This window comes from Gallinula chloropus (genome assembly GCF_964237585.1).
Source record: "Gallinula chloropus genome assembly, chromosome: 3".
Taxonomy (NCBI): Eukaryota; Metazoa; Chordata; class Aves; order Gruiformes; family Rallidae; genus Gallinula; species Gallinula chloropus.
In genome coordinates, this window is record NC_140087.1 from 20,490,715 (window position 1) to 20,514,423 (window position 23,709).

At 42.8% G+C, this 23,709-nt stretch overlaps 1 protein-coding gene across 1 annotated transcript; it reads left to right on the forward strand.

Annotated features, from left to right (window-relative positions):
* Positions 1–912: 912 nt before the first annotated feature.
* On the forward strand, positions 913–21,449 carry RRAGD (Ras related GTP binding D). Its single transcript, XM_084261655.1, has 7 exons — positions 913–1,109; positions 7,575–7,870; positions 8,267–8,466; positions 9,444–9,558; positions 15,264–15,406; positions 17,232–17,380; positions 20,148–21,449. Exons 1-7 carry the CDS (start codon positions 962–964, stop codon positions 20,297–20,299), a joined length of 1,203 nt encoding a protein of 400 aa, XP_084117781.1. The 5' UTR covers positions 913–961; the 3' UTR covers positions 20,300–21,449.
* The last annotated feature ends 2,260 nt before the right edge of the window (positions 21,450–23,709 follow it).

Consider the following 23,709-nt stretch of genomic DNA (forward strand, 5'->3'; position numbering starts at 1 on the left):
GGGGCAGAAGGTCTGTCTTCACAGTGCAGGTCTGAGGGAAGCAACGGCAGGCAGCACAGTACACCTCAGTCTCTCACAGCCTTCAAAATCCCATCCTCTTCCAAGGGAAGTTCACTACTATGGTCTTCTCTAGCCTCATTTATTAACCTATAGTATTATTTCTAGAACAATCTCTCACAGCCCCACTGCAAATATCTTACTACCCATTAGCAGCACCCGGCTTAACAGGCTGGGCCTGGCCATACACCGGCATGATCAGCATGGAAGGAGCACTGGGCAGGCCGCTGGCAGCACCCCCGGCGGGCACAGTGGTTGTGGGAGCTGAGCAGAGCAGAACCGAGCCCTGCCCGAGCCCCACGCTCTCCGTGCAGGGTGAGGCTGCCGGACTTGGCTGCCTTTGCCCCCCCCGCTGAGCGGGTAACGAGAAGGCCGGCAGTCATTTTGGTGCGCTGGGCTGGCTGCTGCTCTGCTCGCCCACCCGGCCCCCCGCATGCCTGGTGCGTGCACCGGTCCCACGGTGTCTCTAAGCCCGCGAAGGGGCACCACGGGGCAACAGGGCCGGGGTGGGAGGCGGCGGCGCCCGGCAGGCCTCGGAACCCGCCCGTGAGCACCGCACCGCACCGCCCCGCCCGGCTCTGCCTCCCCGCGGCGCCTGCCAGCGGCGGGGCCAGGGCCTGGGCGAGCGGCGGGCGCGGAAGCCCCGTCGGCCCGTGACCGGCCGCGTCAGGTGACGCGGGTCACGCCGCCTCCCCCTCCCGTTCGCTCCGCGCCCCGCCGGCAGGCTGCGCCGCGCGCTCCGCCGAGCGCCGTGCGGGGGAGGGGAGCGGCGGTGGCGGCGGGGAGCGGCGGTGGGGCACGGCGCCAGCGCGGCACCTCGGCCCCCCCCCCCTGCGCTCAGGCGCGCCCCGAGGCCGCCCGGAGGCAGAGGGGCCCTCGGAGCCTCGCCGGGACCGAGGCCGGCATGAGCCAGGTGCCGAGGAAGCTGCCGGAGGAGGAGGAGGGAGACGAGGAGGAAGAAGACGAAGAGGAGATCGTGGGCTTGGCGGGCTACGCCGACGGGGCCGAGTCCTTTTCGGACGGGGACGCGGAGAGCGGCGGCGATGAGGCGTGTGAGTGCCACCCTCGGCGGCCGCAGCGGTACCGGCACCGAGGGCGGAGGGGAGCGGCATCGCGGGGGCTGCTCCCGGAGAGCCGGGCTGGGCAGGCACTGGCCTCGGAGGGGGCTTGGGGATAGCGGCCAGCAACCAGTGCGGGCATCGAGTGAGGCGGGGCAGAGGAGCGAGGTGAGGGGCAGGGGCGGCCCCGTGTGCGCGGAGACGTGGGTGAGGCGGGGCAGGAGCCGAGGTGAGGCAGGAACGGTGGCGGGGCAGCCGGGGCCACAGCTGGAGGAGATGAGGCTGGGCAGCCGGGAGTCGGGCCTGACTGCCAGCGGATATGGGTCAGGGAGGAGGCAAGGCTCCCCGCGGGATTTGGGGCGCGGTGATGGTGAGCAGGGCACGCAGGGATCCAGGGGCAGCGGGGGCGGGGGCTACGAGGCGTCCGGAGGGAGGGCAGGCCTCGCTGGCGGCGGGGCTGGGTGGTCAGAGGCCAGGTTGAGCGGGGATGCTGCGGAGGTGACCGTGGGAGTGGACGAGACGAGGACAGAGTGGCTCGATGGGCACTACCCTGGGGTCAGGGACAGGGGGGCTCTCTGGCAGGAGCAGGGCCAGAGCTGACAGGTAGCAGGAACGGCTGTGGAAGAGGCAGAAGGAGCGTAGCCAAAGTGGTGGGTAATCTTTCAGTATTTTCCATGTCTGGGGTGAGTTATTAGCAGCTGCAGCCTGGTGATGTGACTTGAGTGTGCCAAGGATGTTGCGGGGGGGGTTGGGTGTCAGGCTATAAAAGGCAGTGGCAACACGAAGCTCTGTGTTCAGGGCTGCTCTGCAGCTGTGAGTGTCAGTCCCCACAGTGGCAGGCTCTCGGAAATGTCTGTTGTCCGTGTGTCTCTGCATATGAGGATCCACGTTACTTGCTGCGTATCTGTGTCAGTATGGATGGTGATGCTGGGAAGGACAGACAGGCTTACCCGGAAAAGCAGCCTCATTCAGTAAAAAGAGGCAATGCCAGCTCAGAGCCTGTCGCTTTCATTCAGAGCCTGAACTCATTCTTCTGAGACGTATTTCACAAAGGAGCTTGGAAAACTCTCAGTATCTCAAAATTGCATTTTTATAAGAGCATAATAAAAGGCCACATGTTTTAAAGATACTTTGATTATTAGCACGCAGAAAACGTAATGTTTAAAGGCACAACCCTATGGGCTGTCAGCGAGTTAGTGCATTGATTAATGCAATTTTGGGGAGGGGAGAAGGTCAGTGCTTTGAGTGTAAGCCTTTATTTTGATTCAAAGAGAATATATTTTTGCATATTTCTTTTGTGCTAAACTAACTTAGCATTTTCTGTGGAGAGTAATCCACATTTGGTCCTCAGAGGAATTAATTGAATATTTTTCAATAGGACCTTTGGTAGAATGCAAAAAAAAAAAAAATTGCTTCTTTATAGTAACACCAGAATATTGTACTTAAAAGAAACAAACCTTTAGATCTCAATAGTAGGAGAAGACAGTCCATGCAGGGACAAGATTAAAACAAAGATCCATTTTAACAGTCCAGATGCCCTGGCTTTCTGTTTCGTTCTGAATTCTCTGGAGGAATAGGCATAGAGCATTTGCAATGGAGGGAATTGGGATTTGGGTCTGTGTTTTGTGTATTTAACACTGGACTGTGGGGTAAGGGGCTTTCCCTTTCCCAGTTTTTGTCCTCTCTCTTCCTGGATCACAGTGTCACAGCCTCTACATTTTTTATGAAGAAAGAATAGAAGGGGCAGTATGACTGTTGAAAGTGAAGGGAGAAGCCAGGCTTAAAAGTAAAAGCGTAATTTGTGCTTGTAGGTATACAGGAGGTTTCAAAACTTCATATTGGTCATCTCTCACCTCATACTGTTTCCCTGTCTCTAGACTGAATGCTGAAACCACGGCTCTTGTCCCTCTCCTCCTCCTCTTCTTAATCTTTTTACTTTACACATAGGGTCATATTCAGAGACCATAAAGCACTTAATTTACATAAAGCCTAGTAATATTTTTTAAATACACAATTTAGAAATATTTAGAAGCAGGGAAATCCTCTGCGGAGTGTCCAAGGGAGTAGCTTTAAGACATATCATTGCAGAGCGCTGCACTTGCGGCAGGGTGGAACCGGGTCTTCTGGTTCTGAGTCTTTTCTTTAGCCACAAGAATTTCCTTCCACCAGGCATTTCTGCAGTGTTTATGAACCCACAATAGCTGAACAGCCTTCTCGATTGCATATAAGCTTTTTCTGTTAACTCTTTCAGGCCATCTGTCAGCATTGGAGATGTTCGTTGTGTGTGGTTTGTAAGGCTGTTGTCTTGACAGCACTCCAAAGTGCTGCAAATGTCACAGTCACAGTAGGAAATGCTACAGGATCAATAGGCCTGAAGATTCATGAATGGAGAGTTTCTTTACTCAAAAAGGGTTAAAGCTTAAAGATAACATTTTACTAGTGGGGAAAAAAAATTAGCCTTGTTGGTTTAAAACTCAGAGGTTTGCTGCCTTGCAGCAAAATAATTTCTTTTGGTTTGATGTCACTTGAGTAGATGAACTGCAACGTTTTATTTCAATATTTGGAAACTGGCAAGATCTACAAATACATCTTCCAACATGGCATCCCCATCATACGTGCCTGTGAGGTACTGGTAGTCTCCTGCTTGAACAACTAATTGAAATTGGAGAGGAATTCAGGATGGGCTTCAAAAACTATTTGAGTTATCAATGAATGTCTCTAACAGTGTGAAGAAGGTATTAAAGTCTCTGTGCTGTACTGTGCAACCTGGTGAGATGGGTCGGGACTACTACCTGCAGTCCTCAACTAACTCCTCAGAGCTGGGCTCTTCTGCATGTTTCAGTGCGTGCAGATTTTACACCACATGCAAGGACACAACGGCCATTATGAAATTCTGTAAGGAGTTGAGTGCTGCCTTGTGAGGAAAGTGCTTTTGGGTTTGTTAAGTTTAATTTGTGAATACTTCAAAGGACAGGGCCCCTAAACCAGCATGACTTCTGTTCTTTATGGCTGCTTGGAAAAGTCGAAATATTTGGCTGCTGATGCCCATTAGAAACTGGCATTTTATAACATCTACTGTCTGCGGAAGTGAATGAAGCAGGAAATGTGTTGCATCTCACAATGAGGAGAATAATCTTTCCACATTACAGAATAGAGAAGAGTTGAGTGTCTCTCTTAGGCGTATTATGATCTCACTCAGTAACCTAGTCTCGGAAGTCACAATGATCCATCTACTGGCATTTCTGTGGCAAATTAAAGAAGGAGTTGTCATGTACTCTGCAAAGGAATGTGGGCAGGCGGCACATCATCCAATTCCTTTACATATAAGGTAATCTCCTAACTCTCTCTCAGAGGAAAGTGCTGTAGCAGCCATGCTATCTAGTCAGGTTTGGATGATAGTCATTTACATTTCCCTGTCTTTGGACTGGCAGGATTTCAAAAGCTAAGTAACAGTCTTACTAGCAGAGGAGCTGCTGTTCATTCTTCTTATCGGTAACTCCACACATGCAATGGTATTGTTTCAGATGGCTTTAATATAAAGCAATTTATTTCTAGTGAGTAGTAGAGTCCATAAAAATCTTAACGGTCTGGAATAATTTACTACAACAGCAGTGTAAACCCTCAAGTTATTTAAAACATTTTTCAGATACACATGAGTTTGTAGCCGATTTCTTAAAGAAAAGGAAGTTATTTGGGTTACTTGTCTTCAGGTTGTCTCCTCACGGGTCAGAACTTTTGAAACTGCTGTTCACCTTCAGCCAAATTTGAATGACAGATGTCTGAGAGATGTTTAAGTTCCCACACGTTTGACAAAAGCTAGCACAGAGAAGAGACACAAATGAAAGTGTCCTCAGAGGGACAGGCAAGCAGATGTGTGCATTCTTGGTGGCAACAGCTAGCAAACTGGTGTATGTGTGTATGTACCGGTGTAGGTATGATGTAGTAAGCTCACATGTGTTCAGCTCCACCTAAGTCACAGTGTCTCATTTCTGTTATTTGGAGGATATGTCATAAGACATAGGGGGGAAGTTGGTGTTACTGTGGTGGGAAGAGGAAGGGGACACAGTGCAAATCCGTAGCAAATTAGACTTTGTAAGTTCTGTCACCTACAGAGCAAATGGAAATATTTTTTAAAAATTTCTGAAACATGCAACAAAGCCTGAACAAGACTGTTCTTTATATGCCCTTATGAAGTATTGTATTCAAAGTAGTTCTTGTAAAGCTTTCAGTAAATTATTTCTCTTTTGATGTCCAAAATGTAAATTGCATGATGTATCCACACTGATTAAATTGTCCTAGAGCAATGTTTATTATTCCTCTATACATATGAAATATTGTAGGCACATCTTTCTTGCAGCCACAGGAGGGTACTATCACAGGTCAGGTTGATAAGAAGAGTAGAGCAGTGTGTTTACTGCAGTTTGTTACTTCCTAAATTTGTTGTCTGTGGATCAGCAGACCTTGGCCACTGCTGAGTTAGGAGGACGAAGATTCTTAAGGAGTTACCTGTAGTTGTTCTGCTTGAAGGAGTTTCATCTGTGCACTGCTCCAGTGTGGCAGGGTTTCATGTGTGATAATTGCCAGGAATACAGTAAGTGGCAATACCTGTCAAGGTCTTTCAGCTGTATTTAAAATGGATATGATCCCACTGATAGTAAGTTTTCAAAACTCTGCATCAGTCAGTCATTGTGATGACACGGCCCACACTGAGTGGCATAGCTGCTCACAAGCCAGTAGATGGTGCCAAGGGACGTTTGATGCAAACACTGCCAAACCTTCAGTTGAGAAGCCCTAATTCTGGGTTATTGAAGGCACAATTTGGGAGGCACAAACAGACGTGAATAAGGTTCTGTGCCCTCCTGGCAGGCACATCCTGCTCTTGTGTTTCTCAAAGTTGTGGGTGAGGCTTGAGGAACAGTAGAAGATGGTTGTGATCATCACCCCAGCTGCAAGACATGTTCCACATCAAAGGATTCCTTCAAGCTTTCTGGTTTTCAGCTCACAAGGCTCTGTAATAAATTGACAGGTTCAAATTGTTGTTGCTGAGGTTCCTGTTTTGGATTCCCCTACGTTTGGAGTAAAGTCGATCGTGTGAAGCATGCAGAGCGTATGCAGGAAGGATGCATATGAATAAATGTCTGCCAATTTTCTGCAATTCAGAATTTATCCTAGCATAAAAAGCAATGCAATTATGTCGTGCTCTGAATAATATTAAGTACTGCAGTGGGTGGGCGAAGGTCTGCCTGACAGCTGGTGTGCTTAGCCTGTTGTCTGATCGGTCTTTTAAATCTGACCTCTGTGAGCCTTACTCTGCAGATTCAGCATTGACAACTCGGGTTTTTTGCATGGGTTGTGTTTGATGCTGCAGACAGGATGTCACAGGGTATCAACAGTGGTGTTCGGAAGCGTTTCACTGCCACAGGCAGTACCGTTTCCACCTTGGACACTTCAAAGTTACAGCCCAACTAAATGCAACGACTGAGACCACTGCAGCTGTTTTAATTAGAGATACCTGAAACTGAAGTGGGTGTGCTTACAGGTGTGGATAGCTACATATTCATGTCCTTACAGACAGAACAGTGTAGTTTACTCCTGTGACTAGCTTTATGCTAATATAACTGCATCAGCTCTAGAAAATGTTCTGGTTTAGTGGCACCAGCTTCAAAGTGGGGTAGGTAACATAATGAAATCATTATGTTTCCAGGTCTTTGTTTTGGAGATAGGCAAGGGATATGCTGTCATCTTATTTATTAGATAACAAACTTTTACAGATTGTAACACAAACTGTTCAGTAGCAAGTGAAATTCTATTACCTTAGAAAAGGAGTCCTCCTGCGCTCAGTACTGTCTTGTAAGTCCCAACACAGAAGAATTTTTGCCTGTCAAGTTGTCTTCCTCCTATAGCTCCTGGGATGTGTGAATTTATTTATCTGTTTATAGCTAGCTATTTACTCATTTTAGAAGAAAGGAAGCCCTCAGGTAGCCTTAGGAAGATCACATGGATGTAGCTAATGCAAAGTTACTCCTTTCTTTCAGCTGTATCTTTCTGATACAGCTACCAGTTGATAAGGGTATTTGCTACCACATTATATTCTTTTTAAAGATGGGTTTCAGTGTATATGGGATAGTATTAATTAGAGTAAAATCAGGTATTTTAGGATGTCTTTGAGTGATAATGAGTTTTTCACATTCAAACTGGGTGATCAAACTGTCTGCAGTCTCTATCTTACAGGTGAGAAGTTCTTAACAATGAGAAGTAGGTTTTCTGGTAGTATAGCTTAAGGGACAAATAATTCAAGTTAAAATGCCTGTAGCACTACTCCCTAATCTTAAAAATTTGGAACATTTGCATAAAGTCAAGTAAAATATAGTTTAAATAAATGTCAAATGCCTGTTATCTGACAATTGCTAATTACACTGCCATAGCATATTACTTTTCTTCTTGTGTAATTTTATTCAGTTTTGGATTTCAATGATCCCTTCAGTACTGAAGTTAAGCCAAGAATCCTGCTCATGGGATTGAGAAGAAGTGGAAAGTCATCTATTCAGAAAGTTGTCTTTCACAAAATGTCGCCGAATGAGACTCTCTTCTTGGAGAGCACAAACAAGATCTGCAGAGAGGATGTTTCCAACAGTTCCTTTGTCAACTTTCAGATATGGGATTTCCCTGGGCAAATTGACTTCTTTGACCCTACGTTTGACTATGAGATGATTTTCAGAGGCACTGGAGCACTGATATTTGTCATTGATTCTCAGGTAAAAAAAGAGGGTTTAAGCTACTTTCTTGTTTAGCAATAGACAAATGGGTTGAAAAGCACAGATTTTTTTTTTCAAAGTAAATAAATTGTCACAAACACACATTCAAAGAAAGCTTGAAGAGCTGCTTGGTTGTTTTTAATCTCTCTCTGCAGTATGTTCAAAAGTTAACTAATTTGCTTTAACATCTCAAGGTTCTTGCTCGGACTCCTAAGTGCTGACAGCATGAGATTGGTGCACATGATGTATGTAAGCTCAGGCTTCTACTTACAAGGAATAGAAAAAAAATTAAGCTGTTGTTGAACTGTAGCATTATCTAAAAATAAGTATCACAAAATTTTATATATATTTTTAAGAACATTCCTACAGTTGTAGCTTTTCTTTTTACTTCATTAGGATGATTATATGGAAGCATTAGCTCGGCTGCATCTTACTGTGACCAGAGCCTATAAAGTGAATCCAGATATCAACTTTGAAATCTTTATCCATAAAGTGGATGGTTTATCTGATGATCACAAGATTGAAACACAAAGAGATATTCACCAGAGAGCAAATGATGACCTTGCAGATGCTGGATTGGAGAAGATTCACCTCAGGTGAGAAAAGCTGCTCTGCAGAGAATCCCAAAGAGAACAGCAGCTTATTTGATGCTACCATTTGCTGTTCTCTTGAAGTAGCAGACAACAAGCTTTTGATATATGAAGGAAAAGGATAATCAGAGACATTGTATTTGACCTGAACCAAAGAAAATATCTTATTTCTGATTGCTGTCTTGGAGGGAAAGATGGAGAGGACATGGCCTTTAAAACAGATGACAGTACGCCAGAGTCTTAGCAGTTTTTCCTGCAGCTGTTGTCTTGAAATAAGTTGCTTAGACAGCAGCAGCAACCCGAGCTCCAGCCAGTAGGGTGTATGTGGTACCTTGCATCACTTTTGTCTTCTTTGAATCCTCTCTGCCTGACAGTCCCCTCCTCATCAGTAGTCCTCACTGCTGCAGCCTGCTCGGAGCCACTTGGGAAGACAGGTGCTGTATCTTTGCCTTATGTCTGTTGATAAAGCAGGTTGTTGTAGCAAATAATGAAAACTGGTGGGCTTCTGCAGACTGGGCGCTAGAGGACATCAAGTTGTAGTGTCTTTCTTAGCACTTAAAGCCAAGTGCAAATGTGTGAAAAAGAGAGACAGACCTGCTCCGTGAACATGCCAGCTCTTTAGAGCTCTGAGCAACTTGACTGCATCGTTGCACTAATAAATGGCTTCAGAGCTTTCAAAGAGTAGATCACAACAGATACACTCAGTAATATTCCTGTCCTGCAATTTGAAACATTTTTGTAAGAATACCAAGGTGGGAGTTGCATCACGAAGTTCTACATAGAGGTCTAGTTTGTAGTGTCCAGGGTTTTTTGGTAAAGAAATTAAGTTCTGTGCTTCAATCTTAACATGTGACTTTTGATCACAAGGGGTATTGCATAAGTGTAGGCACTTGCTGTTTGACAATATTTCACTCATATTATGAAAGGTACATCATGTTCACAGTATGTGGCTAAAAGGAAAATGTGGTAACGTTTTTTTCCAGCTTTTATCTGACAAGCATATATGATCATTCTATATTTGAAGCATTTAGCAAAGTGGTACAGAAACTGATTCCACAGCTCCCAACACTGGAAAACCTGCTTAACATCTTTATTTCAGTAAGTACTTGTTATATACTTTGTCTGTAGATGCGCCTGTGTCCAACATGCATGTTCAGATACTCTGTTTGCTGCCTTCTGAAAAATTATGAGCAATGTGAACTCTCAGAGAAGTTGTCAAAACTCAGTTGAAATGCACCCACATGCAACATGTCTTTGCCTCCCTGTTTGTTAAGCAGCCCTGCTGAGATACTCACAGTATTTCCCAAATCCCATAAGGTGGGTTAGCAGCCATCACTTTCCTGCTCGTATATCAATCTGAATGTTGCAAAGGTCCATGCAGCATGCATTTGTTTAAGTAGTATATAACCTTGTGTAAATAAATTCTTAAAGGAACATCATCTAGTCTGACCTCTTACAGAGAGTTTCATAGAATTAATTCAACTTTGTATCAAAGTTTAAAGTCTTGTCTTGACATTTTTAGACATAGAGTCCATCACAGCTTTCACAGCTTTTACAGTTACTCTTAAGGCAACTCAGAGAGCTTTATATACCTAGTGGCTTGTTGACTTCTGTGGAGCTCACTGCTTCCTCCACTCTTTTGTTTGTGTGGCTCCTCCCACTCTTTTGTACTGGTTCTGACATTCGCCCGTTTCTTCATGGACTTGCTATGACACACACTAAGGCACTGTTAAATTTAGTTAAAAACAGGGCACAGAGCAGTCCAGCATCCTTTTGTTTTAGCACAAGATGAAAGATGGGAAGGTGTGGCCATGAGCAAAGACAAACACATTGGGTTGGTTGGGAAAAGGATGAACTCACAGTTTTGATGTCCAGTACGTCAGATTAAAGCAGCTTCTGAAACTGCACCCCTTCTCACAGTATTCTGATTTTGTACCTTGCATCTAGGATGAATTTGTCAAGCTTCAGTTTCCAAACAAGGTACTTAGCTGTGCCTTTTTGTGATTTTGAAGTAACAAAGTTATTTAATACCATTCAACAGCCTGTGAGATAAAATTAGACTTCACAGTTTCTCAGTGTAGGGTGTGAAAATGGAGAGAGAAAAGAGTTGGATGAGTTGCTGAAAGGGAGAGTTAGAGGATGATCTTTCCAAAACTTACTCTTTTACTATTAAGCAACAAATTATGCTATTTTGTAATGAGTAGTTTGTTACAAAGATCTGTTTCTACCAAAATGGATCGACTGTATACCAGTCATCATCCAGTCTTGAACTCCACTTAGGGCAGAAAGAAAATATAGGAGTCCTGGCAAGAGTTTTGGAGCAATTGGATATTGAATATGTCTCACAGGCTTAAAAGAGAGAGCCTCCTTGTGCCAGAGTCACCCTAGTCACTCCTGTCGTGAGTCAGATCTCTGTACAGGGTCTTCTCACTGCTTGGAGTTAGTAAAGAATTTCTGTCAAAACCCTGTATGAACCAAGCACAAGCTGCTTCCTGAATGACTGATGACACTTGTGTGTCTGGAACACCCACAAGGCAGCTCTAGTAATATCTAGAGTATCAGACATGGTTTGTAAGGAAGAGCAGTTCTTTTAAATGAGTGGGAAGTTCAGAAAAGTGAGGGAAGTATGCTGTTTCCCCTGGTCAGTAGGGGAAACATCCTCAGACTGCTTCTTAACTCCAAATGGAGCAAAATCCAGTTTGTTAGTGACCTGTAGCAAGGTGTAGCTGCATTGCTACGTCCTCAGTGTGCTTGCTGTCTCTCTTGATGAGTATCCTCTATCTGTAGACAGGAAGCTTGGAATACAGCTTGGAATGACTTCTACTTGCAGCCACAGGAAGACCAAACATCATTCCCCAGCATAGAATTAGTTAGTGGGTGCCTCTTTACTTTAGCAGCTTAGTGACAAAACACCTTGACATAGATTTTCGTTATGCCTTGCCTCAGGAAGCCCCTGTTTGGGATATTGAAGTGTGGGTGTATTGGTGTTCTAGTTTGGGTTTTGCCAGCAATATTCATGAGGATGTGCTTTCATTTATGCCATGAAGACTTCCAACATGAAAAGCTGATGATTACAAAAATAGACTCTTAAGTTCACATCAGGTATTTGCCTAACTTTATAGTGCCACAGTGTGTTAGCATGTAGGTTTGAGGAACCATCAGTGTGATATTACTGTTTCTACATTCTTTAATGTAATTCTTAGCTGCATGTAAACCATAAAATAACAGTTCAATTGGCATTCAGAACCCATGTAAATCTTAAGTGACTAGTGCTCTTACCAGCTTCATATAGAAGGATATCTGCTTTTAATTACTGTGGCCTTACCAAGCAATCAAGTTATGTGACATGGGAATGTGGATTTTCATTTTAGGGTTGTTGGGGATTTTTGAGGGCTGTTAAAAAGGATGTGTTACAAAACGAGTTACTGTGGTTAAAAAAAAAAAAGGTACAGTTTTGTTTATTTAATGATTTAAATTTAACCTGAAAACTCAAATATATTTAAAATTAAAATTCATACTTGAAATCTTATGTTTGGTGCAAGACCTGTTTAAATGACTGTCCAAAATTAATTTGTAGCTCTGACTGGTGATAGCCTGCAAGTTCTACGAAAAACAACTGTTTAAGGCCGAATTCTGTCTTACTCTTCATACTTTGAAGAAGGAAAAAGATAAGCCCATTTACATAACCTAGGAATTTGAGTAATGCTACCAGTTTTACTGAACCCATTCCATTTAAAGAATGCAAACTGCCTTCTACTTATCAAACCCAATATAGTTGTGAAATATTTCAACTACCTCCTGGGTTTTTACCTATCAAAAATAAAATCTCTTACATTCATTGCAGAAGATTTGTCACAATGACTCTCTTGGTCCAGATTAGCCATGGAATACTCTTACATCTGTTCAGAGTGCTTGATAAAGCTTCTAGCCCATGTTGCATCTTCTTTCCAGACTGTAGGGTTCTGTCAGAGATGACAGTTGCTTATTCTGACCCTGTTCTTGTCGACATCAATGGCAGCATTTCATTCAGTTGCATAAGGCCTTTGTTTCTCTGCTGAGGAACCCTCCTGCTCTAGTAACAGAAACAGTTGCTTTCTTACTGTTATTTTCTCTGGCTAAGCATTAATGACATAATGTCTTTTTGAATAGTGTTTTTTATCACTGTTTCCTTAATTTTTTTTAATGACCTGTAAATATTGTTTGCACTGGTATTTTTTTTTTCCTTGAGCTATTTTATCACAAACATTCTGGCAAATACTTTGCTTTTTCAGTTAAAGTTGTAATAAAACCCCTGGCAAATCAAATCTATCAAGTCATGTGGGTACAATTCAGTGCCTGCTACTCCTGGGAGTCCATCCTACCCTTTTGCTGAGTTCTGTCACTACATAAAGTTTGACAGAAGGAAATCTGGCAGTTTCTCAGCAGTTCCTACCACAACATACTAATTTCATCTGAAAGTGAGTGTGGTTGAAGTTAAGATGGCAAGCTCTCCCCTTATGATCAGGCATGACTGCTGGCGTGGCTAACCTCTCAAGTTGAGAACCTTTACAGATGTCACTGCAAGTACAGGCAGGCTGCAGCAGCTGGAGGTGGAAAACTCACTTCTCATTGCTAAATCTTATGTAAATGTTATTACATTGTCCCTGGCATCTTAATAATTTAAGATGCATCTTACCTGTACAGCTGAAATTATCACTAATTCTCACTTTACATAAGGCAAAATTTTATAACCAGCTCTTCATGAATGACACTACAGGACTTGAGTTCCAACTTCTTTTGTCTAAAGTGACTTGCATTTTCAAATATATATTTTGGCAGTGAATATATTTAGATGATATTTACAGGTGACTCTTGTCATTAATCTTATTTGACAGCATCTGTTGAAGTATGTGATGTGCTGTCAGAATTATTATTTTAAAAAAGATTTAAATTACAGAACTATCACAGGTGGCCAGAATAAACAAAATAACTATGGATATCGTTCTTAATGCTTGAAGAATGTAGACTCATAGAGCCAGGCAGGCTGAAAGGGACCTTCAAAGGTCAGCTCCTGCTCAAGAGTCAGGCCAGTCAGAGCAGGTTGCTCATGGTTGGGTCCAGACCAGTTCTGTGTGTCTCTGAGGATGGAAACCCAACAACCTCTCAGGTCAGCCTGCTCACAGTGCTTCACCACTCTTACGCTAAACCTTTTTCTTGTATCAAGTCACAATTCTAGCTCGTGCCTTTTGCCTCTTGTCCTTCAACGCTGTAGCTCTGAGAAGGGTTTGTCTCTGTGTTCTGTGCACCCTTTCATTAGGTATTTGTAGGTAGCAGCAAACCTTCTTCAGGCTGAACAAACTTGGAGGCTCTCCTTGTACATTGTATGCTTCAGCCTATGTACTTAAGGTGTCCAGAGTGTTTTGTATATTGTTTTTATTAAGCAATCACTGAGATGTGCCCACTCATGGAGTCTTTTCCATAATGAAATACAAGAAATTCAGCTCTGTACTCTGTAATTATTGGTTCATGTTTCCAGCCTTATGGGGGTGTGTGATGGTGGAAGAAGTAAACCTAAGAAGAGAATGCCTGAAGTATTGCTGGCCGTTGCTCAATAGCATACCTAGGGTTGAAGCTTTTCTACCTATTTCAGGAAATTTGGAAAGTGGAAGGGTCACTTTAGTCTCTTAACTATGTGTTAAATAGTTGACTTGGGACAGAAAACAAGGAAAAGTTCTGTAACTACAAAGGAAGCTGAAGTTGTTAGGGGTTTGCAGTGTGGGTTTTGGTAGTTACAAAACAGCTGTGGCAGCAGTTCCAAACCATATTAAAAAGGGAAGTCCATATATGGAGAAAATCCGGTTTAATAGAGCAAAGTTGCTTCTCTTCCTGTATAGGTAGATTCTGGAGCGTATTTTATAGCTTGAACTTTATCAGTTCTGGGAAATTGCCCTTTGCGTTCCTGCTGGGACAACTGCCTAGGTGCAGTCCCTTGATATCAGCAAGCAAAGCTGCTGTTTTCAGTTAAACAGTACATTTTTTAAATTATTTTTTTTTCCCCAGGAAGCAGAGGCTTATGGCAAAGAGTATATGCTAGAATTCCTGGCTAGCTTCTGAGAGCTGCAAATATGATACATCTCCAGTATGGAGGGAGTCTTAATCAGCTTGGCAGGATGACAGGAATGTAGCTGTCATCGCATTAGCAAGCCTTAGCATTATAAACATGGCTTTAACCACCAATGCTACATGAAAACTGAAAGAACTCCCTCAAAATACTGGGGTTTTTTTCCTATGATCCGAAAAGATGTTCTAAGGAACCAGGCAGTGAGACAGCTACAGACCCCAACGAGAGAATGTCTCAATTTCCTTGAGAAATTAGTTTCATCTTTGTCCATCCATTTTTTCTACCTTCTTGTATGTCTAGCTAGAATAACTTTACATTACGGGTCTCTTTTTATGTCCCTTCTTACAGTCAAAACCCCAGAAGCTTGATCTTGGAAGATTTTTTTTTCTTTTTATTTCCCATGCATATTCCTCTGAAAATATATGTAATCTCTCCAGATGTTTTCCAGAGAGGGCAAGTTTGGAAGTGTAATTTGGTGTTGTGTCTGCTCAGAGGCAGAAACCGCTGGAAGGTCAGTGAGCATCATGGATTGCAATAAATGCCAGCAGTGCTGTATGTACAGCTCTTTCAAAATGAGCTTGATTGCAGTTTAACAGCCACTTCTTAAGCCTAACTTTTTGTGTAATAGGCAAGTAGGGGAACAAAAAAATCTTGGTATTAATTTAAGACATGGCTTTCATTGTATTTTTCTTTTCTTAAATAGAATTCTGGGATTGAAAAAGCATTTTTATTTGATGTCGTCAGTAAGATCTATATTGCAACAGACAGCACTCCAGTGGATATGCAAACTTATGAGCTCTGCTGTGATATGATAGATGTTGTCATTGACATTTCTTGTATATATGGGTAAGTAAATTGTTAATGTTTTTCATAAAACGGTGTACCAGAATTGGAATGGCCTCAAAATTAGAATGACGTGGGTATAAATGGCAATGAGAATGTATAACTTGCCAGAATTATAAATTATTTGTCATATAATTTGTCATGATAGTTATTTGTCAGAATGGGAAGAAAGGGGAAACAGCAGACCTCTGAGGTGCAGATCCCCTGCCAGCAACAAGCACTGTTCTCCACCCAGCCTCTTTTGTGAACACCTTCCTCCTTCTTTGCTAATAATTATTTTTTGAGGAAGGAATGGGAAGTAACCAACCTACAATAAAAGGGAACATTATCTTTTCGTTCCCCAGGGACACATCCAACAGAAGGATGCCTCCCATTTAAAAGGAAAAAAAAAAAAAAAGTGGGACCATATTTCTGTTTATTTTATTAGCTGGTGGCCTCTGCTGGCCTCAGGGAGCTGCCTCACTTGTGCTTTGGTGCTCTGTCCTCTTTTCCTGACATGACCTCCATGGGGTTTGGAGTTTTTTAGGGGATTTTTTTTTCCAGTTTCCTCTCCTTACACATTAGCAACCAGATATCTTCCGGGGTAGCATGTACATATCCTTTCAAGTTTTGTTTTAAATGGCTTGGCCCTTGGCCAGATACAATGCCAGCTATTCCTGGGAAAGGCAGGGGCACATTAAGAATTAGTGCATTAGGATGCATACACTTGGAGGCCAAAGTGCAGCATGCTTTGGAGTCTTTGATAGCCTTGCATTCGTACCCAGGGACAGACTCCTTGCACTCTTGGAGAATGTATGAGGGAGAGTCCTAGTGCAGATGTGCACTAAGCATTAGAACTTCAAAAGAATAACAAATCATTGAATACCTTTCTAAAATGTGTATGTTCTACTGTACATTTCAGATTTTGGAATTGGTCCCTTCACTAATTGTACAAGAACTTGTGCTTGGCAGAGGTGTACAGTAGAGGATGCTGATTCTGTAGCCTTTTTTATAGAGAGAAAGATGCTATGTAGTTCAAAAGACTGCATTTAATTATTATGTGCACAACGCCACTTGTGGGTTCTCTATTCACAAAATGTCTCTGCCACAGTCTCTGTGTAATCATTTAGCATTTATCACCACAAATTTACTTGCCATGCTGGCATTACAATTAATTTCTTGCCCTCTGTTCCTGGAGCACCAGTGGAACTTGCCACCTTAATATACTACTGATACTAGTTGTTCTGGGAGGTTTGTAGTAATTACCCATTTAGCAAGGTCTGTGTGTACATTGAGGAATGAGGGTGAAATTACAAGGTACAAAACTAACACAGTGATCATCATAGCACATCATTTGTGAAGGAGAAATGCCTTTTCATGATGTGGTGTTGCAAAAGCCAACATCATGAGGAAAGTCTCATGATGGCTTAAACTATCAGCTGCCACTGCACAAGCAAGGTTACTAGACTTGGAATTACCAGTACAGACTTACTGGTTCACGTGTTTTAGATAAAGTCATGCAGTAGGGTGTTGATTAAAGGAAGAAAGACTACCTTGCGGTAAATGGTTGGCAACTAATAGAAAATACGTCTGCAGCTCATGTACTTGTCCATCCAATTACCTGATTTCTAGCCCCAAGTCTAAGATTTGGTATGTGATTGGATAAATGACTTAATGTCTAGGTGTTTTTAGTTTATATAGTGTGTGGCTTGAAGAGCAGCCTCCCAAAAGATTAAAATGAATGGTTCATGAAGTTTGAAATTATCTGGTGAAAGAAGAAATGTGGGGGTACTGCTATTACATTATCTGGTGACTTATCTTGTGTGTTTGTTTGAATATTGCCCTTTAGGCTTAAAGATGATGGCACTGGAACTCCTTATGATAAAGAATCAATGGCAATCATAAAACTGAACAATACAACTGTCCTTTATTTGAAAGAAGTGACAAAATTCCTTGCTCTTGTTTGTTTTGTCAGAGAAGAAAGCTTTGAGAGAAAAGGTATTTTTCCCTTTCCTACTATTGTGTTACTTTTCCCTTATATTAGCAAATTAATGAATAACTGTGCTTGTTATTAGCTGATAACAGTCTCTAGCTGTATCCCAAATAGTCAAGGTAAGTGTAGAGCTTACATAACATCTTTAAAGGCATGAGGTATTTGTGCTGGCATTAAGATAAGATGAAATCATAAATGTGTTTGACAACGTTGTGATATGAAAGCATATGAAAGTTTACATCCAATGCAGTAAAGTTCCCATCTGCAGCAGTAGAATGTGGCAGTTTCTCTTGGCTAACGTTGACTTGTACCTGCCAGCACCAGCATACGCGTTTGGAACAGCTTGTGTGCCATAACCAAGGGAAAATTATTGAAACTGCCTGATAGAAAGAAATATGGTCTTGCTTTCCTCATCTCTGAAAAAAAGATGCGGCCTTTAAAAAGCTTCATCTTTGGGAACTAGATTGCTTTCATATTTGGCAGTTTAGGTGCATAAAGTTTGTTGGTTATCTCTCTGGCGCTGGTCATGGTCAATACTGAAAGCTTAGTTCGCAGCAAGTTTGCAGATGATACCAAGCTGAGTGGTGTGGTCGACACCCTAGAAGGAAAGGAAGCCATCCAGAGGGATCTTGACAGGCCAGAAAGATGGACCTGGGTGAACCTAATGAGGTTCAACACTGCCAAGTGTCAGGGCCGGAAGAATCCCAGACACAGATACAGACTGGGAGAAGAGCTCCTGGAGAGTAGCCCTGCTGAGAAGGACTTGGGGATTCTGGTAGATGAGAAACTTAACATGAGCCAGCAGTGTGCTCTTGCAGCTCGCAAGGCCAATGGTATCCTGGGCTCCATCAGAAGAGGGGTGGCCTGCAAGGACGGGGAGGGGATTGTCCCTCTCTACTCTGCCCTTGTGAGGCCCCATCTGGAGTCCTGTGTCCAGGTCTGGGGCCCCCAATACAAGAAAGATGTGGAACTGTTGGAGAGGGTTCAGAGGAGCCACAAAGATGATCAGAGGGCTGGAGCAGCTCCCCTACGAAGAGAGGCTGGGGGAGCTGGGCTTGTTCAGCCTGGAGAAGAGAAGGCTGTGGGGGCACCTCATTACAGCCTTCCAGTACCTGAAGGTAACATACAAACAGGAGGGGAATCAACTTTTTAAAAGGGTAGACAATGGCAGGACAAGGGGGAATGGATTAAAACTAAAGGAAGGAAGGTTTAGATTAGATATTAGGGGGAAGTTTTTTCCAGAGAGAGTGATGAGGTGCTGGAATAGGCTGCCCAGAGAGGGGGTGGATGCCCCATCCCTAGAAGTGTTCAAGACCAGGTTGGATGGGGCCCTGGGCAACCTTGTGTAGCTCCAGGCCTGGAGGTTGGTGTCCCTACCTGTGGCAGGGGGGTTGGAGCTCTATGATCTCTGGGGTCCCTTCCAACCCATGCCATTCTATGATTCATGATCACTCTGCTTGCTGGCATGATTTTCACTGAGGTACTGGTCGTAGTGAAAGGTCCTGAGACCAGACATGATCCCTGGTAGAATGAGCCATCTTCTGGGCTTGCGTCCCCATCTTGTGATAGTAATCCACCAGTGTTGGTGTGTTTGTGAGTGCAGTACTTATCCCATGTCTCCTGGGCTGTTCAACAGGCTGTTTAGCTTTTTATAGAACAAATAGTTGAAATTCTCTTTAATACCCATACTGCCTTTATTATCTATGACTGTTAGATGTGGTCATCTTTTTTTTACTGCAAGTAGTGTTCCTTTGACATACCTACTAAGAAAAGACACCCTGTTGAATAACACCCTTCAGGGTTTGTCCAAAGCTGTGTCAGGTTGTTGTGTCTGCTCAGTTTGGCACACTTTGTGCTGTAGCCAGTTTTGGTATTATAATGCAGATTAGCCTTTCATGGAGAGTGATTTCCACTTAATATTTTGTCTGAACTTCAGGGAGAGGGAAAACAGTTCCTGGAGTAAAATCAAAGTGTAACACGGTGGATTTAAAATACCTAAATTACATGTCATCTCCTGTAAGGGAATTTGAAGTGCTAAACATTGCAGCATTTGAGTTAAGAAAGCTTATGGTATTAACCTTAAATGAAGTCCTAAGCTCAGTATCAAAATTCTAAAATTGTATGGCAGTATTACACAGTTGTAGCACCCAGTACATCTTCCAAAGACTGCCAGTATGACTTTACAGCTTTTCTGTGGGAACACATTCAGCCCACTCACATGGCACAATTATCTGCCTGTTACGTATGTATGTAATCTAACAGCATGTTTATTGTGCTATTTTTATTTACAATGTAAGATGAAATGTAGCTGTCTGTTACTTGGCAATATTTCTATCAAATATCCATTTCAAACCATATGCATTGTTGGAAAAATGAAAACTTTTTGAATACTAGGTGCTACTTATTTTTATCACAGTTATTCTGTAAAGAAAATTTACAAAATTGCACCATATTTTATGAAGGATTTTAATTTTTCTTGTAGTATATTGAGCATTTCTGCAAAGCTGCTTTATTAAGTTGAAGCTTTGTTATCTGCCAATGAACTTCTATTTGTTTTCTCTTAAGACTTAAGAAGTATATTAAATACGAGACAGAGTGTGAATCTCTAACGGTCACTGAATTATTTGTATAGCACAGAAAAAAATGCCTGGAACAATCACTGATTATGAGACAGTAGAGTGTTTGCCTAAATGTAAACTCTTGAGTAATTTTTTCATTACCTAATTTTTATAGATGTCTTTATTAATGTGGAGAACATTTCTGTTCCTGTAGGATTAATAGACTACAATTTCCATTGTTTCCGAAAAGCCATACAAGAAGTATTTGAAGTAAGAATGAAAGTGGTAAGATCTAGAAAACATCAAAGCCACATGCAAAAAAACAAGAGACCCACTCCCAATGGGACACCAAGAATGCCACTGTAACACGGAGGGTTTCTGGCACCGTGGCAAGCAAAGCCTGGCGTGAAGTTGATGTGACTTCAGCATCTCATTGCACTGAGTGAAGAGGAAAGCGAACGGGACTGATGTATTATATGGATTTTTTCCTGAACGTTCAGAAAGCACTGTTTAAATATTTTTATCCAATTGGTTCTTTTCATATAGTGAGCACTTTGAGCAAAATGTTGTATATATAAGCATTGAGGTGAACACTTGTAAGAATTTTCTTAATATATGCTGTAAACCTTTTTCATGCCATATTAAGAAAAAACAGCTGTGACAGAAATACTGGGTACATAATTTGCACTTTTTCATGTTTTCCTTGTGGAGTTGGACTTCGATAAACTTAGTTTTTATGGTGATTTTGATGCATGGTGTCAGGTAAAATGTATGCTGTAGTTTATTTACCTGCTACAATCAAATTGGTTAGTAAACACTTAAGAAAACTTGGTACAATGCCTTTTAAAATTTGTGACAGCTAATACCTAACATTCATACAGATCTAATTTCGTATATTTTTCAATTTGTAAACGGAAGAATAATTTTGAAGTATTGCAGCAATAAGCACCTTACCAGAGATCATAACTGGTAGGTAAATATTAGCTTTTATAAAACAGGCTTTTGGCCAAATTCCACCCGGAGTTCTCCATAACACTGGTCATGCCCTCTGTTGGGTCTGTTTTATTATTTACCTCAGCGCATACCACTAAAATACCTTTCTATAAAGATAATTGTTTTGTAAAATGGCTCTATGTTTCACTGGTATTTTTATAAGGCTTCGGAGGAGGGTGTTGTATCTGAAAGGTTGAATTTACATTGCTAAGTTTGTTTTGAGAACCTGCACCTCTACAGTTGGCACAGTGAAGAATCTCTATGTATTTCCACCCTGATGTTCTGATGTACTGGTAGGAAGTCTTAAAGATGTGAGCACTGGGTTCTGATTCCCTCTTATCGGGATGCATCTGTGATTGAAATTGAGACCATTAAAATGAGGTCTGGACAATCTCCCTGCAGTAGTAATCAGCATACGTCAATACTTTTTCTTTTCATAGTGAACATGGGCAGACTTGCCACAGGATCAGCCAAGACAGCAGAGCACTCTCAAACCTTAAAAAAAGTAAATCTTACTTTCTGAGTTCTGTATTCCATGGTTTTGTTTAATTAATGATACAAAATTATCAGAAGAGCAACAGCCTTCTTTTTTTTCCCCTCCCAGTCCCACCACACACCAACTGCATGCGTGGTGCAGCAGTGTTGACAGCAGCTCTTGGGAGTAGGAAGAGCTTGACCTGAACGGGAAGCAGCTTGCCATACACCAGAAACAGGTAAAGGGAGCTGTAACTCACTCACTCATAACTAATCTGTCCCCAGCTGAGAGAGTTCTGGAGACAGAAGGGAAGATGGAAATTGGAAAGTTTTCTGCCAGCCATGGTAAGGCATAATGCTGTCTGTCTGTTGGGCTGCTAAGAGCCCCTAGTGTTTGTGGGCTTCTGTTGAACAAGGAGGGGTTCAGCCACTGGTGAGTCTCAGTTCAATTGTGGGTTGAATGCAAGTGCAGTTTCTGTGTGCTTGTGGTGGTTTTACCCCAGCTGACAGCTAAACCTCACACAGCTGCTCACTCACTCCCACCCTGGTGGGATGGGGGAAAGGATCAGAAGAGACAAAGTGAGAAAACTTGTGGGTCGAGATAAAGGCAGCTTAAGAGCACAAACAAATTAAATTAAAAGAAAAAAAAGGGAAAAAATAATTTCCACAAAACAAGTGATGAACAGCACAATTTCTCATCACCCAAAATCAATGCTGCATGAGGCCCCCAGCTGACATGCCAGTTACAAATGGAAGATGATGTTATATGGTATGAAATACCTCTTTGGCAAGTTTGGGTCAGCTACCCTGTCCCTGTCCTCTCCCACCTTATTGGGCACCCCCCTGCCTTCTCATTGGCAGGTCAGTTTGAGAAGCTGAAAAGTCCTTGACTGGCAACGACTGAAAATATCAGTGTATTATTAAAATTACTCCCATCCTAAATCCAAAACAGCACTGTGAGAGCTACTAGAAAGAAAATTATCCCTGCTGAAACCTGGACAGTACCTACCACTTATTCTACACCATGCATGTCATGTCCAGGTCCCACATGTTCCAAGACATTTCAATTAATCACCACCACTTTTCCTGTCTCTTGACATATACGCACATATATATTATTCTCCTAGTCAGTGGACTACCACAGTGAAATGTCGGTAAGATTACAGAATCACAGAATCACAAGGTTGGAAAAGACCTTTGAAGATCATCAAGTCCCATTCCCATCCTAAGCTAAACCATATCCTTAAGTACCTCATCAACCTTTTTTTGAACACATCCAGGGAAGGTGACTCAGCCCCCTCCCTGGGCAGCCTGTTCCAGGCCCTGACAACTCTTTCAGTAAAAAATTGTTTTCTAATATCTAATGTAAACCTGCCCTGGCACTCCCTTCAGGTACTTGTAGGTGGTGATGAGGTCTCCCCTCAGCCTTCTCTTCTCCAGGCTAAACAGCCCCAGCTCCCTCAGCTGCTCCTCATAGGATTTGCCCTCCAGCCCCTTCCCCAGCCTGGTTGCCCTTCTCGGCACTTGCTCCAGGACTAGAGTGTCCTTTTTATGGTGGGGAGCCCAGAACTGGACACAGTATGTTCATAAATGCCCACGAAATGTCCATTTCCTCTTCTGTATAGAGACAGGTATATATTGACACATAGCGAGGCTCTGGTACTAGACTGGATACATGAGCTGGGAGAGCCAGCTGGCATGAATGTGAAGGCTCTCTGTGCAGGCATCTGCCAACAGGGAGACGTGTAGTTTCCAAGCCCTTTACTGCCCCCGATGCGCGTGACTTGCCTTTTTGAAACAAACTGGCTCTTTTGACATGAGTCTTTTGAGTGTATGTGGAGTCCTTAGTAAAAGATGGTAGCCAATAGCCTTGATGGGGCTGAGCTCCATCTATCTTCATACAAGATACACTTCTAGGTGCTTGGTAAGGTGAGAAGCATAGGGCACAGCCAGAAGTACCAGCCCTGGTGCCAGTGTGAAGGATGAGGACAGTAGCTGTAATCAAAGCAGAACACTTCAGAAATGCAGAGCTGAAATTCCTTTTGCTACTGTCACTACCTGTCATCTCAGGTGAGGGCAGCTCTTCTGACAAATGCCTCAGTTAAAATACACAAAGCTGTCTTCAGAGTTCACCACAGCAATGGTGGGGAAGAGCTACATTTTGACAGCTCTCCAATCCATGGGACTTGATGCAGTTTCCATATATTTGGCCTAAGTTCTATGTAGTCATGCATATCCTTGTATTTAGAGACTGTCAACTTACTTAAGTTAGCTCTTGTAGTCCCCTCCCCTCTGACATAGATTGCTTT

Coding starts and splice junctions, on each gene's coding strand:
- RRAGD (XM_084261655.1), top strand. CDS start 962: ATGAGCCAGGTGCCGAGGAAGCTGCCGGAGGAGGAGGAGGGAGACGAG. Junction 1,110..7,574: donor GAGCGGCGGCGATGAGGCGT/GTGAGTGCCACC, acceptor AATTTTATTCAG/TTTTGGATTTCAATGATCCC. Junction 17,381..20,147: donor AGAAAGCTTTGAGAGAAAAG/GTATTTTTCCCT, acceptor CTGTTCCTGTAG/GATTAATAGACTACAATTTC.